Genomic DNA, 15,691 nt, shown 5'->3' on the forward strand with positions numbered 1-15,691 from the left:
TTTTCCTTTCAGTGTGGGCTTCCAGGGGGCATTCCCTTTTGCTGAATTTTTAAGATTTTGAATCAATCATCCTCGCACAGACATAATACTTTCGAAACACAGTGATTAAGGACAGCAGCAAGTCCCACACAGGATCTACTGTCAAACCACATTAATGTGCTTCACATGACCTAGATAAAGGATGTTATACGGCCCAAGAATTTAGGCCTTGCCATAAGAGACTTCATTATGATGGACATTGAAGGTGTATGAAATTCTTAAATGGCAATTGGAACATGGATGATTATATGACTGAGAGCCTAGACAAATGTCACTGAAACTTCTTTTCAAGGAACAAATGTGTCCATGCACGTATTTTCATTAATCAAAGTGGAAAAATGTCTTCAAAGTAACTCTTCCGACTTACTGATGGCAACATCTGATGAACCCTCAGCCTACCACAGAGTTTCATTCCAGAGCTGAGGTTTCCCTCGGTGCACACTGTGTGAGAAGCCTTTGCACTAACAGTGCTGCTTTGACCTAGGCTCAGCACATTGGACGGATTACTGTCATAATGTCCTCCTATACCTAGTGTCTTTCCCTTCTGCCTCCTGCTGACCCTAGTCTATTCTCTACACCACTGCACTTGCCCTTTGAAATGCAAAGACAATGGAGGAGCCCTTTCCCATCTAAAACTGTCAGTTCCTATCATCCTATTACCTGCAAGATGGTGTAGAATGCGGCACATTCTTGCTTTTCCCTCTGCTTAGGATGTCTGTTGTAAGTGAGTTTGAGTAACTTCTGCTCTTTCCTCAAATCTGCATGTTTGACGAGCCAATGCTCTTTATTCCCTCTCTTTACTACTTTGCACATATTTTGGTTTAATAACCTCTCACACATACCATGTGATTGAGGATAATTGTCTATTTACAGAGTTATCTTCTTAAGGATAAAGATTGCATCTCTCTCTTTCCATCTTTGTATGCTCAGTACCTTGCGTGATGCTGGAACATGGTAAAACCTCAATAGATGTTTTGTCAAAGCAAACACAGCACTTTAAAAATTAGAAACTTCCATTTGCAAACACAAAGTGATAGACCACAGGTTCTCAACCTGTGACCCCATTCACAGGGGTCACCTAAGACCATTGGAAAACACAGATATTTACAGTACAATTTATAACAGTAGCAAAACTACAGTTATGAAGTAGCAACAAAAACAATTTTATGGTCGAGGGCACCACAACATGAGGAACTGTATTAAAGGGTCACAACATTAGGAAAGTTGAGAACCACTGTGATAGACCAATGAAAGTGGGTTTTCAGTAATTTAGGTAATTTCCTCTACAGCCCTGTGTAGAAGAAAGGTCATGTTGCAAAATGCCTGTGTCTGGCTTGGATTTGGCGATAACCTCCTCCATCTTTGGAGGTGGAGGAACTTTTATTTGAACTGTGAGTAAAACTGTGTTCTCTTAAAATCTATATTTGGAAGTCCTTAGGATGTAACTTCCATTGGATATGGGAGCTTAACAAAGAGAATCAAGTTAAAAGTAGGGTGCTATGGTTTAATTACTACACCCACCAACTCATACATTGAAGCTCTAAGCCTCACCCGATGATATGTGGGAACAAGTTGTTATGAAGGTAATTAAGTTCAAACGAGGTCACAAGTATGGCCCTCATCTAACTTGAGTGGTGTCCGTATCAAAAGAGGGAAGGGAGAGAGGCACCTGGCATGCACAGACAGAGGAGAAAGGCCATCTGCAAGTCAAAGAGAGGTCTGGGAGAAATCACAGCTGACAACACCTTGATCTTAAACTTCTAGACTTCAGAATATTGAGACAATAATTTCCAATAGCTTAAAGCATCCAGTTAATGCCATCAATACCTCCAGCAAACTAAGATTCCCTAGCAGCTCTTATTAACAGTTCTTGTTGACACACTCATGAACTGAATCATAAATGTCACCTCTGGAAGAAGCAGCAGTAATTACCCTTTGTTTTGAAGATGGTCAAACAGAGGCCCAAGGGAAGAGAGTGACTACCTCATGTCTAATAGCTTTACTAATTGAACAAGGTCTTGGTAGTAGTAATTGGCGGTCTACTCAGGGAACCATGTTTTGCCACTTCATGTCCCTCCATATCTCACAGAAGCCTGCTTCATACTTAGTCACACTAGTCATACTTCATCCTCAGGATGGCTTAAATAGGTAAAATCATCTTCAGTGTTCACTTAGAATGTCCTGAGCCAAATGCTCGTAGGTGTAAGCTTTATGGCTAACCAAGATTTTATTATGCAGTAGTTAGATGCTTGCCAAGCTATCTTGAAGCATGAAAGGAGTTCCCATCCCCACATCCTATTTTTGAGATAGGTCAAGGTAAAAATTGGCTGCCCTGTCCCTAAACAGGTTTTTACAAGCAAAGAGAGCTGGGCTGGCACAATGAGTATTTCTCCCCCATCTCCAAGGAAAAACAGCCAGTTTTTCATTGTGATTTTTAAGGCATTTTAAGTGGATTCACTCTTCCATTAATACCTATGAAGATTTCAGCGCCAGACAGCTCAGTTCTCTCACTGGCTCTGTGTTTGATCTTAAACATTTCATAGGGTTTTTTTCCTCACTTCATCCATAGTGTGAAGATGTTAACACTGCCTTCATCATTTGATTGCTGTGAGGGCAATGATGTGCCATGTAGCCGGTACATAGTGAACAATCAAAGCTGTCCGTTATAGATGAAGAACAAAGTCTCAGAGAAAGCTGGGCTTTTTACTCCACTAATTAGAAAGAGCTCCCTGAGACCCCCTTCTGGAAGCTTCCTACTATACAGCACTGTTTTCTTGTTTTTTTCCAGGATGCCCTGAATGACGGCGGGCAGGGAGAGACATAGAGAACAGCCTACACATGGTTTGTGGGCCACATTTAGAAAGTAGAGACGGTTGACTCTTTCTATGACATGACTGCATTTGGTTCATAAAAAAGAACTCAAAGGAATATGCTGGGGTACAGCAGAGGTATTTCCTATCTGAGAATCCTCTGGGGGTGGGGAGTCTCTGCTACAGGAAGTGCTATGCTGAAGGTATAACGTATATACAGTCCCCTTTCCTTTGTCCCTGCCCATCCGGTGTGTCAACAGACACCAAGTCTGTGTGAGTGGGAGTCTCCTTGGAATGACTCTTGCTCCCTTCCCCAGCTAAGAGAATGTCAGGGAGTAAGTAATGCCTTTCAGGGCTCTCCCTAAACCTTCCTGTGACAGAGACACAGTCTGGCACAAGAGGGCAGTGATCTATTCTGTTTCTTGACTAGATGGACTTACTTAATCAGCACTCTCTTCCAACAGAACAAGCATGCCTTCTACCTAGGAAAAGAGAAGACCTACTCAAAATATTTAGGTTTAGGCATTAACTTCACTATTTAAAATTGAAGAAACTTGAGGAAGATACTTAAATTCTGTGAACATCAAGTTCCTCATATGTACAATGAAGCTGGTAATAGCACCCATCTGGAAAATTTATGGTGAACCAAAGAGATGATACAGTTAAAAGTGCCTTGCTGATAAAGAGTGCTACCACTTCATTACCATTCCCCGGCTTCACACTCCAGGGCTTAGCTTACCTCTCACTCTGATTCCTCCGGTCCTCTAACTGGCTAGAAGACTCACAATCCATTCACAACATAAGCCCTTCCCTTACAGCCTGTGTAACTAAGTCTCATGTCTTATATTTACAATGCATTGCCTAGGTGCAGAGATCACACATCATATCTTCTCCCTTCTCTGGCAGCATAAGTACTTACTGATCGCATAGAACTGTCTCACCATAATAGAGCATGGATTTGGAACTTAGGACCTGCACCCTGCATTTCCTTTCCCAGACATCATTGTAGGATGGATCTAGGGCAGACAGCATGGAGAAGGGTTTTCCCTTGAAGGCCTGAGTTCTGATTCTGCTTTGTTTGTTTATTTGTTTGTTTTTTCCCTTTCCCATTCTTCAACTGCAAACCAAATGTAGTATAACGCCACTGGGGCCAACCTGAAAGCACCTTTGTTGAATGCACCTGGAGGCTTCGACAATATAAAGAAAACAGGTACCATTGACAAGGGCTGGCTATGGAAGCCGTGAGTATTGGATTTGCCATTGATGAGGTGCCCTAGCTGCCATGAGTACTCACCTGAGGACTCTAGCCTGCACTCCTGCTGGACGTTGAAGGTTCGAGAGCGACTGCTGACAGGGTTGCTGGCGGTGCAGTTGTAGATGCTGTCGTGATGCTGGTTGCTGAGAGTGATGTACAGGAGGTGGGAATGGTTGGCTCGGCTCAGCAGATGGGTGCCTGCCTCATCGCTCCAGCTGTAGGCCACATGGTCCCCTTTGTTCACTGTGCAGGCTAATATCAAGCTGCAGGTCCCATTCTCATTCTCCTGGGTTTTGTTTAGCACTTTAATTTCTGGGGTGGAGACCTGCTCTGTCAGGAGGAGGAGCAAGGGAGCCATCACTGAAACAAAACTCCCGGAACTATTGACTGGTTTACTCATCAAAACAAAGTCTGGACAAATGGCCTTTTCCCCTCACTGAGAAGTCTTAAGTATGAGTTGTCTCTTGTGGAAAACTGTTGTTCACATCATCCCTCACCCCTCTCTGCTCTTTCCAGGACCCTCTTGAGATAGAACAGAGAGGCGTTTGGTTTTTAGTTCCTTTCTGCTAATACCATTAGGGTCCGATGAGTCTCTCCTGATGTTTACCATATAGACTGTTCTGCTGTATTCTATCAGGAATAAGATAGGTTTTGATTGGTTTAAAGTACAATCTCCTAGAGCTAGAAACATGAGTTTTCAGTGGTAGGATTTCATCGTGCTTCTTTCTGTGTGAGTGTGTGTGTGTGTGTGTGTGTGTGTGTGTGTGTGTAGCAAGGGCTTTGTGGGTCTAAGGCAGTGGTAGGTTTTCAATCATAGCCACAGGCCCTATCGATCCATACAATTCTAAAGTCGTGAGATAGGCAAGGTATAAAAAGGAGATCATGCTTATTACAGCTACTATAGGACCAGCACATTGATGGCATTTCATATCCATCTCCTTTAATTCTGTCAATAATTATGACTAAAAAAATACTCATTCCCATTTTGTGGATGAGAAGACTTCTAAGTGGCCAAGCTGAGTTAAGTACCTTAGTCAGATGCTGAAATCAACCTGCCCCTTTCTCTCAGCAAAGGAAGTCATGGTTACAGAGACCACACTTCCCAAAGTACCCAACTGAGTATATAAGGTGTGGCAAAGTCAATAAACTTGTAAGAACCAAGGGACAATTAGATGACATACGTATGTTATTAAACACACACACACACACACACACACACACACACACACACACACACACACGATGTACAGCCTCCATGCACACTCAGCAGAGGACTATGGGAATTCTGCATTCTCTGTTTGCAGAAGGGAATCTCTGGGGCAGCAGAGAGTCGAGACGTTTCTGTTTCTCTCCTAGGGAACTGAAGGTTTCAATGAAATGCTGACTGTGAAGCCAGCACCGCGGCCAGGGAGTCTTGGAAAGCAGATGAGCCTCTGGGCCTAAGGGACAGGAACCCCAGGTGTCTCAAGGACAGAAGCCGAGGTTAAAGGGGCCCAGGAAAGCGCTGGGCTCAGGTCGATGCAGCTTCTACAGTCCCACCACTAAACAGCTACATCACCAGATCCTGGTTCAAATGAGAAGAAAAGGAGGTGTTTCTTTCAGCACGTAGGTGGAAGCCTCCCCCAGGGCTCTGGGCTTGGTGAGTGAGTGGCTGTGGGTGGAATGTCAGCTCTTTCACTCAGAACCCCTGCTTCAGCAAACAGCCTACACAAATACGGGTAGGCACGTGCAAAACCGCTCGCCCCTGGAGTCGGGGTCCCTGGTGACGAAAGAGAAGTTAGGTTTGTTCAGTTGTACTCAAATTTTGTACTTTAGGGCTTGATAGGAAAAAACAAAACAACAACAACAAAAAAACCCCGCTCTTTTAAAAATTGATATGCAAACTAAGCCTGTTAGAGGTGAAAGCCAGCTCTTCAGCCCCCACATAGTGGGCTCTCTTCCTTTCAAAACAGGAATCAAATCAGCCTCCACCAATGTGCAGTTTGGAAGATAAATATAAACAAACAAACAAACAAACAAATAAATAGTATCAGCGTGTCAAAATGCTTAAATACTCGTTGGACCAGATCTTTCAAGTTGCTTTCAATTCCAGACACCCTACTTCTGAGAAAGGCCTAAGTCTTCGAGGCCCCCTCTGTGAAGTGTGAAAACTGCCATTTTTACCATAAAGCTTCAGCTGCATGCAGAATTGCTGAACTGCCACATTCTCCTCCAAATTCACAAAGTACCATCCTTCACTCTCCATCCTGTTTCCCAGGATCCTCAGGCTCAGGTTTTCTGGTTGAAACTGGTAACCATCCTCCAGGTGATCTGGATAGCCTCCTTTAGCCAGATGAAAAGACACTATTTTCTTGTTGGTTTTGCTTCCTAAAGACGTTCCCTTCGTGACAAGGATGCGGATGCTTTTGTTAACGCTTTTATTGATCTGTTCATTTGTCAAGGGCATCCAAGTGTCACTTCCTAGCTGCCTGTTAATCACCTGGCAGTTCATCACGTCTCCACCTGTGGGAAGGAAGGGATGATAATTCATTATGATGAAAGACCTGGAGAATACATTGTGTAGAGGACAGAGGCTAGCCTCTCCAGTTGAACTATCTCAAATTACCAGGCGTTGGTTTACAAGGACTACCACCAGGACCCTAACCATAACTTCAGTATTTCAAAGCATCCAGTGGAAATCCTAGAATTACTTACACCAGGGTCCTGTCAACTCAGACTTAACGGTGAAGGCGCACAAGGCAGAAGTAAGGTAAATGACTTCCTTAAAGTCACATTAGTAAGTGGCAGAGCCCGAACTAGAACCTCAGTCTATAATTTTTCTACCAAGGTTCTTGCCAGCACTCAGTATGCACGGTGAAGAGTGGATAACAGTGAAAAGGAGCCCAGGGGACCATGGTTCCAGAAGCACCAAGCCAGGTGATAAGAAACAGAGACGGGTCTGAGGACTGTGAAAATTAGGGAGGTGGTGTGCTTCGTATCTAAACTGGAATCTTAGTTCTCCAAAAATATGAAATAATTAATAACGGTGAGGGCAAGAGATTATTTTATTTCTCTTTAAAAAAAAAGCTGAACCAACAAGAACAAAGGAGGAGTGTGGGGAGAGGGTTAAAAAAAAACCACGAAAACCCAAAAGCCTTTCAAACCACTATGAGGGATTCTAGTGCTGACTATTTAATACCTCTGCTTTGCTCAAACCCACAGCCTGCCTTTCTGCCTCCTCTCTCAGGGGTGGCCGCCCTTTTTGTTTCACTGAAAAAACCATAGAAGAAATAAAAAGCAAATTTCAATCTATGGAAATCCCAATGGATCTATCTACCTGGAGGAATGACCCATGTTTCTTATCCAAGGCTAGCCTTTCCCCTCAAGAAACAATCACATGCTTTCAGGTTTTGCCTCTGTAATCCAACCCCCTGCATTATCAGCTGCCTTCTGGATTTCTTTCACTAACATATACATACAAGCACTTAATTGTCCTCATCTAAAAAACAAACAAACAAACAACAACAACAAAAACAAAAACAAAAAACAAAAACCCTCTCCTCTGATCTCAGGTCAATCCTCTGCCACTTGGCCATTTTCATTTTCTTTTCGGAAGCTTCTTGCATGTCTGTTTATGTTTTCTGCTTTTACTTCTTGACACAATTCCCCTGTGCCCATCCAAGTATTCTTCCCAAATTCTCATTGGATCACACTTGCTAAGATCAGTCTGTTATACAGAGCCAAGTCAATCAATTCTCCATTATTGCCTTGAATGTTTCTCAGACACACTTGACATAGTTCATCATCTCTCCTTCAAACACTGTCTGCATTTGGTCCCTAAGATACTACACTTCCATGACTTGCTATTTTTTTTCTTTTTATCGTTCTTAGTTTCCTTGGGGGAAACTTCTGTTTTTTTTTTTCAGATATCTAAATATCAGATTATGCCTAGGCTCAGACTTCCTTCTCTTCCTTATTTACACCTATTCAATTTCTCATTTAGCTGAACAGTTTGACACATCTCTGCAGTATTTACGGTTATGTATTACAGCTAATCCTTTCACTGCCTAATCCTCTACTGTCTCCGTAGAGGAGCACTTGGAGGTTTACATGGCTTCTGACTTTAACAAAGAACTTTCTGTTCCAACATGACCACTTGTCCAGTTCCTCAGGCCACAACATGGGAGCATCCTTGAGTCTGTCCTTTCTCACACTCCACATTTGGTTGACAGGAAATCCTGCTGGCTCTAATTTCCATGAGGGTCTGACGTAGAAGCACTTTCTATGCCATTCCTTCCTACCACCCACACCCCTGCTACCACCGTCTCCAACTAATCTCCCGGCATTTGTACCATGGACAGAGAGATCCTTTAAAACCATGTCTAATTCATTGTTTTTTCTTCTCCTATCACTTTTAGTCTTCCAGAGCTTTCAAGCACTCACAACGTTCACAGTCCCTGACTCTGCTCCCTGAAAACCTGGCTTTGCTCCGAATCCACTCCCCGCCCACTCTTGGACTATCACAGAACTACGGTCAGGTGGCTTCCTGTTCCTTAGCCTCATCAAGAACTCTCCTGCCTCTGGGCCTTTGCATGTGCTGTTCCTCTCTGGGAATCTCTTCCCTTATATCCTTAACTGCCCAGTTCCTCACTTTATTTTAGGCACCTGCTCAGAGAACTCCCTCCTCTGACAGAGTATCTAGGACAGTCCCTCTGCCCATTGCTCTTGCTGTGGCTGGCAGGTGGCGCAGTGCACATTTATTCATTCTATTGCTGTCTGCCCCACTTGAAGACAGACTTTTCCAGAGAGAGAACCTTACACCACTGCTTATGTCTGACAGCCTGCAACAGTGTTTGGCACAGAGAGACTCTGAAATAAATACCTGTTCAGTTGACAAGTGCTGAAAGCCATTAGACCTTGGCAAACCTTTTATTTAGCTTAGCCTAGCATGTCTATAACTGAATTTAACCCTAAGTTAATGTTCATGGTAGGAGCACATGACTCGATGAGCATAGATTGTTCTAGCTGATAAGAGATTCAAAAGGGTAAAATGAAAACACCTGCTTCTGTGATGGGCCTGTCTAGAAGAGACCCCCTTCTCCATTGTGGTAAAGCTGAGCTACTGGAAAATCAGGTAAACTGCCCAAAATATTCTTGACATTAATGTGCCCCCAAATTCCTACACTATCTACTAAATGACCCAGTCCAAATTAATTAAATACTAATAATGTCGGGGGGGGGGCGGGGAAAGAAGATGCAGTCTCCATGGGCTAAAGTCAGGATGAGTGTGTTTGAGGCATGGTTGTTACAGGAAAGTGGGGTAGGTGACAAGGAAGTTGGTCTTTTGGGCAATGCTAATATTTCCTCTTAAGACAGATTGTTCACCCTGTTGCTCAGTTGGAAGAAGACTCTTATTTTTACTGTGGTTGTTTAGTACTATTTTTACATGGGTACATTGGGAAGCACATTGGACTTTCTTCCAGTCACATTCACGAATGCCTGACAATTCCAGATAACACAGTTCCTCTGATGGCTTCACACCTGAATTGTAAAAATGTACCCAAGATAGTGACCTCTTGAGTTCTAAATATACGTAAATGAAGGAAGGAAGACTGAGAGCCGTACATGGACCTTTGAATGTATGTACATTTTGGGGAACACCTCTCTAAATGCCATTTCTGAAAGAGATATGAGATTTTCGAAACCGAATTGCTACTGTTGACATTTTAAACTAATTTTGATATGGAGAAGAAGGGGGAAATGGGGAAATTTACCCACTCCAAGACTGCTAACACCTCACTCTCCAAATGCCTACCATACAACCTTTCCTACCACATGACCCGGTAGGCTGTTTTGTACTTTCAGAGTACAGAATTGGTAGAAGGAAGAGCAGAGTAGGGTAAGGCCGTAGTAGGAAGCAGCCAAATAAACAAATCAATCAATGATAGTGGGTAAGAGGAGAAAGGGTGAACGGATAGAAATGGGGCAGATGGAGACAGACTTCACAGCTTCCAAGCACAAGGAATGGAACCAGAACTTGACCAGGAGGAGAGACCCTAACACCCAAGCACACAGAGGACGATGATGTAATTGCTCCCATGACCGCTGAGTCTGGAGGGGTGCTTGAAGTCATCTCCACCTCAAGCACAGATGGAAACACAAGTGGGGCTGTAAAGCCCTTCAAGCAGACTCTCTGTTCCTGAAACATCCTGCCGCCTGATGAGGGTTTTCCAGCGAGCCTGTGATTCAGCCAGCCCTGTTTACTAGAAGAGGCTGGGAGGAAACATTTATGCTCTTCACACCGACTCACTTTCCTTCACGGGTAACTCTACTTTGAAGGTGGAGTGATTCATATAGGCAAGTGAACAAATTTGCAGGATTTAGTTAACCCTTTCACAAGGTGGGATTCTATGTCAGAACTTTATTTTTGGCTTTATTCTGATATTTTATAGATGCTTTTAGCATCTTGTTAATCTCTTCTTTCTTTCTTTCTTTCTTTCTTTCTTTCTTTCTTTCTTTCTTCCTTCCTTCCTTCCTTCCTTCCTTCCTTCCTTCTTTCTTTTCTTTTTTTGTAGAAAAGAGACAGGTTTCACAGGCTTCAAAGTTCTAGTTGTAAATGCAGACTCAGGAAGGAAAAATAGCTTGTCTAAGGTTTATTTTTAACCTAAATATCAGTTAAATCCCTATTCCACAGAGCTCAGAGTGCTGGGTCTTTGTTGCTCAGTCTGTTTGCACCCAGAATTTCTCAGCCTAAAAGCTTGGACCACCCTTTGTTTGGCCAATTCCTTCTGCTCTTCAGGTCTTCACCTTGACTTGTTCTTATGAGGGAAGACTTCCTGGCCTCAGGGCTCCAGTTAGCTTTCCGGCTGCATGCTTCCATCTTACTTTGCATCACTCCATTACACCACTCATCACAGTTTCAACTCATTTAGTACTTGTCATTCTCATACAGTTATAAGCTTTCAAGAAGAGGGATTGTATCTTTTACTCATTGTGTTATTCTAACAGGTACCTGGGACACAATGGGAGCCCAGGAAATCCTTGTTGTCAAAGCAAATGAATGAAATGAAATGGGCTGAGTGAATGAAAGAATGAATGAATGAATGATGAGATAAGTCTAAGTTCTTCTCTTTCCACAATCAAAATGAATTCCATTTTATGTCTGTAGCATTCCTACGTGGGATGAGAGACAGTATTTGTCCCCATTTTCCAGGTGAGTATTTAGAAGTTCTTCAGTCACAAACCCTTGGTTTTTGGCTACAACAGACCCTTTGCCATTCCACTTACATCACTTTAGGTCTGTATTTGTATCTCCATCTAAAATATTCTTTCCCAACCCTAGCAGAATCCAACCTATGTATTTGAAAGACACACAACAACAGTTAGCAATGTTGTCTACAGCAAGGGTTATAGAAAGAAGCTATCTTCATTCTAATGTCCTTTGTTCTGTTGAAGTTTTAGAGGCACACATGCAACTGCACCTCTCCTCTACTAAACAAAAAGATTAAAACAAAACCTGTATGCTAAATAAAGTTTCTATCTACTTTCTAAATTTCACTCCGTATGTACTTTCTACATTCTCCTATAATTTATCAATTCTTCTCACCTTTTGAAATAGTCTATACTTCAATTAGTTCCAATTCAACTCAACATATATATTTTGATTACAGATATTGTAGTCTATAGTTTTCCTCATAGGACCTAGATACACTGATTCATTCTTCCCATTTCTCAAACAGAAGCTTATCCAGTTTCATTCACTGACATGTCTAGAGTGTACAGAGACTGTTAATCTACTCTACTTATCTTTCCTCATTTACAAAGTTGTAATAGTACTAATGATGGTGACAATAATGTCATAGGGTTGGTGTGATAATTAAATGATAAAACACTTAGCATAATGTCTTGTATAAAGCAAATATATATTATTTTCTACTATTATTTATTCAACAACAATTTTTAAATGGCTTTCACCCACCAGACAGTATATCAGGTGCTTTTCAGAGGCTATGATTTCTCATTTTGCTCCCTACCCATACACCTTGCCTGGCCATGTCAGATACACTCAGTAGATGAGTACTGAATGGAATCTTTGAAAGGCAGTGTATAAATAATCAAATCCCTGATGCTTTGAACTCTATTCCAATGCTGCAGATAAAGAAAGGTGAGGCTTTAGATCATGAGGTTAATTTTTTTTGAAGAAGTATCTGGATCAATATATTGGCATAGAATGGGCCAATAGCTGCATTAGGTTGGCTCAAGCCTAGAACCCAGGCTTTGTCTCTTCTCTCTTACTCAACATGTATGGAGGAGGTGGGAAGGACCTACATGGAAGAATAAAGCACCTCATTTTTGGAGAGTCATCCATCATAACACATATATCCTTGTAGCACCAATATTAATAATGAGGCTATGCAAATATAGGGTAAGGGGATGTGAGCAATCTCTACTCACATGTGGCCCTAAAATTGTTCTTCAAATAAAGCCTAATTTAAAAGATTATTGACACATTGAATGATCTGAACCAACTGATTTCTAGATGTAATATGATAATATATTTGGTCTTCGGTGTGTATTCTTCAGAACGTGAACTTGGCATTTTACATCTAACTCAAGCATTCATGGAAACCTCAGGCACTTGTTAGGAAAATATTTGTGAACTGGAGTTAATGGTCTATACAGATGAGGATCATAATGTTCTGGCAGGAATGGTGACGGGGAGAGCAGTATCAGAAACGAACAAAATGATATTGTTGCACAAATTAATACACACAATAATCACAGCAGAAACAGCAGCCTAGGTTGTATCCATTGTAAAGAATATGAAGCTTCCTGAGAGTCTAATAAATATTAACATTGTGGCATAAGCACAATATGTCTGCCTTCTTTAAGGGCAAGAGATTAAAGACGACTCCCAGTAAAACAGAGAAGAAAAAGGCATAAAATTTACCTTGCAGTTATTTACCCAAAGATAGTAACTCTTCACTATGGCTCTTGGGTTTAAGTCAAGATGTTATATAGAAGTTGTATAAAATAAGCAAGTAATGTTCAAGGTAAATACATAAATCAACTGTCATTTAGGAGAATTTGTTTTAGTTGGTAAAGACATGTGGACTTTTTTTTGCTTTTTACAGTTCTGACTGGGAACTGAAAATTGAGCTGAAATGGGAAGGTGCTGATTTTTACAAGAATCAAGCTTCTTTGTTGAGTCGCTCTGACACGACTGATCTGTCTCATTTGCAAAGCACTTCTATTTGGGTTTTATTGGGGTTTCACAAAAGAGTACACAATTAAAAATAGAACACTGACAAAAATTGAGCCAATATTAGAAGAAGGAATGCAAGGAAAGAATAGTTGCCAAGTGGGGTGACATGTAAGTGTTCTGGGGCTGGGCTGTCATTAGCTAACAAATGACCTCTCACCCTTAAGCAGAACATTTGCTAGCTACACCTGAGCTGCCCCAGGCAAGGCTAGCCAGGGAGAAAAACAGGAATTCATCTCATAGTTTTTAGCCACCAAGGAGCCCAGCAATGGTGGGGGGTCAGACAGGATTCAGTGAGGAAGGCCAAGCTCTACCTACAAAGATGCTTGGTTTGGTGATCTAAGCTCTCAAAGTGGGGCTAAGCAAGGGTCTCCTCATCTGAGACTTGAACAAGAGATTCCATTTACAGCATCCCCACATCCCTGGCACACTCCAGGGCTTTTCTTAAAATAGTCCACAATGGATTTGCAGTTATGGAAACTCCAAGACCAAAACGCTCTAGCCCTCAGGATTTCCCCATCCCCCTTCTAAGCCTTCTCCACGCCAGGCTGTCTCCCACAATCGAATCAAATCTTAAGGTGGAGTTGCCCATTCCACTTCCATGGTCAGCCCCGTATCACCACTTAGCGCTGTTGCTCTCAAATATCTTTCCCTATACCTCTAACCCACTAAGCAGAAAGCAATAGCTTGCTTTGGAAAGAAGAAGAATCAGCGGGATGGGAGAGAATTCGGGCTCCTTTAATTTTGCCACAGTTGGGTCCCACTGTAGCCGCTTCTTTGACCTTAAGTTTTTCGATTTGCATTTTCCACATTCTATAACCAGCCCTGGGTTCCAAAACTCCCAACCTCTCCCCTTCTTACTGCTTTGGAATCATCTCTTATAAGAAAGCGTGACCTCACTTTAGCCACCATCTGTTGTTGGCCAAAGGTCTGAGGTTTCTCACTTCTACCTGTTTCCCTCTGCCATCTCTGCTCTACACTGGACCATGTTCTTTTTTGTCTGCTGGTGTATGTGTGAAAGTCACTTTCAATAACAGGGATGCAGGACAAGTCTCCTAGAGCTCTGTTCCATAGCCTGGGTTTTTGCCAGAGGGTACCCACCCCAAACCAACCACTCAGAACTTCAGCCTGAGTCCCTTACACCAAGAGGCTGATTGTGGATGTAGCAGGTGGATTTGGCTTCTGGTTTCCTTAGAAACTAGTGTCGATGGGGCGAATCCCTGGAACGCGAGCCTCAAGGAATACATAAGTTTCTTCCCCTTTGAAAGACACTGTAGAAACCCAGAGGCACTCCTCAAGGAAGAGGTAACTGAACCACAGCCCCAGCCCACCCATCTCTTCACTATCTCCGAGGCTCTGCTGATTCCAAACTTCTGAACTCTGGACTCAAACCCTTAAACAAACGGACACTCACCTGTTCCGTAGCTCAATTCCAAAGTCAGAGAAAGAAACAGAAGCACGCCCAAGGAAAGGGACCTGTTGGGATCCATTAGCCAGCGGAGAAGGGGACACGGTGCCTGGCTGGAAGCCGGTCAGCCGCTCACGGTTGTCCCCCGGAGAGGCTCTGATCAGATACTGCTGCCTCTGCCGTCAAGTTTACACACCAGGAACCACTGAGTTCCTGAACCAGCTTCCTGTCTCAACAGGGTTTTTTTTTTTTTCTTTCTCTGCTTGAGTCTCAAGGATTGCTCATATCTGATCAGGCTTTAATCACTTCGTAGTTCTTGAGAAGCCTAAGTCAGGTGTTTGGACCCATGGGAGCCAGGAAAGGATCTGTGTAGTCACTTCTGTTAAACTCTGGTTTGGGGCAGAAATGCGATCCCTCCCCAACCCTTTTTTTTCTAAGCTGTTTCCAGGAAATGGGTGTCACAAGTTCTCTGAGTAGATCTGTCTGGTAACTCTTCTTGGGTCTTCAGAAACCACGGACCTTGGACAGACCACCTACAAACGAGATCATTCAGAGCTCAAGTTCTGTAACTAACCTTCAGGGAGATGATAGGATGTCTACATTTTACCTGTTCCATGATCTCATTGAACACCTCTGTAAGTCAGATCCAGAGCTACAGTCACAGACAGATGGGGTGAGCAAGAATGGACCACTGACCAACAGCCCATTTCCCTGACGGGCACAGTGTGGCAGAATCAAACTAGTTCTGTGCTGCCTTCAATTTAGGGCTTGTGTTTAAGTTTTCGCTATGGAAAGACCTTACTGTATGAACAGAACACTAGAAAATGCTATCTATGATCAGGGCTCACAAGGAGATTTTGAAAGATGAGGCCAGATGTGTGTGTGTGTGTGTGTGTGTGTGTGTGTGTGTGTGTGTGTGTGTCTGCCACAGTTGTGCA

The 15,691-nt window shown here is 42.7% G+C and overlaps 1 protein-coding gene across 1 annotated transcript in view; it reads right to left on the reverse strand.

Annotated features, from left to right (window-relative positions):
• The window catches only part of Slamf1 (signaling lymphocytic activation molecule family member 1), a 33,439-nt gene extending 18,288 nt beyond the window's left edge, over window positions 1-15,151 (reverse strand). Inside the window, exons 1-3 of the mRNA XM_028865640.2 lie at window positions 14,760-15,151; window positions 6,268-6,606; window positions 4,144-4,434 (exon numbers count right to left, since the gene is read on the reverse strand). Of these exons, the coding sequence (XP_028721473.1) occupies window positions 4,144-4,434; window positions 6,268-6,606; window positions 14,760-14,835 (706 nt within the window). The 5' untranslated portion in view covers window positions 14,836-15,151. The remainder of the gene's footprint in view (window positions 1-4,143; window positions 4,435-6,267; window positions 6,607-14,759) is intronic.
• Between the last annotated feature and the right edge of the window lie 540 nt (window positions 15,152-15,691).

Source organism: Peromyscus leucopus, chromosome 15 (genome assembly GCF_004664715.2).
Source record: "Peromyscus leucopus breed LL Stock chromosome 15, UCI_PerLeu_2.1, whole genome shotgun sequence".
Classification (NCBI taxonomy): Eukaryota; Metazoa; Chordata; class Mammalia; order Rodentia; family Cricetidae; genus Peromyscus; species Peromyscus leucopus.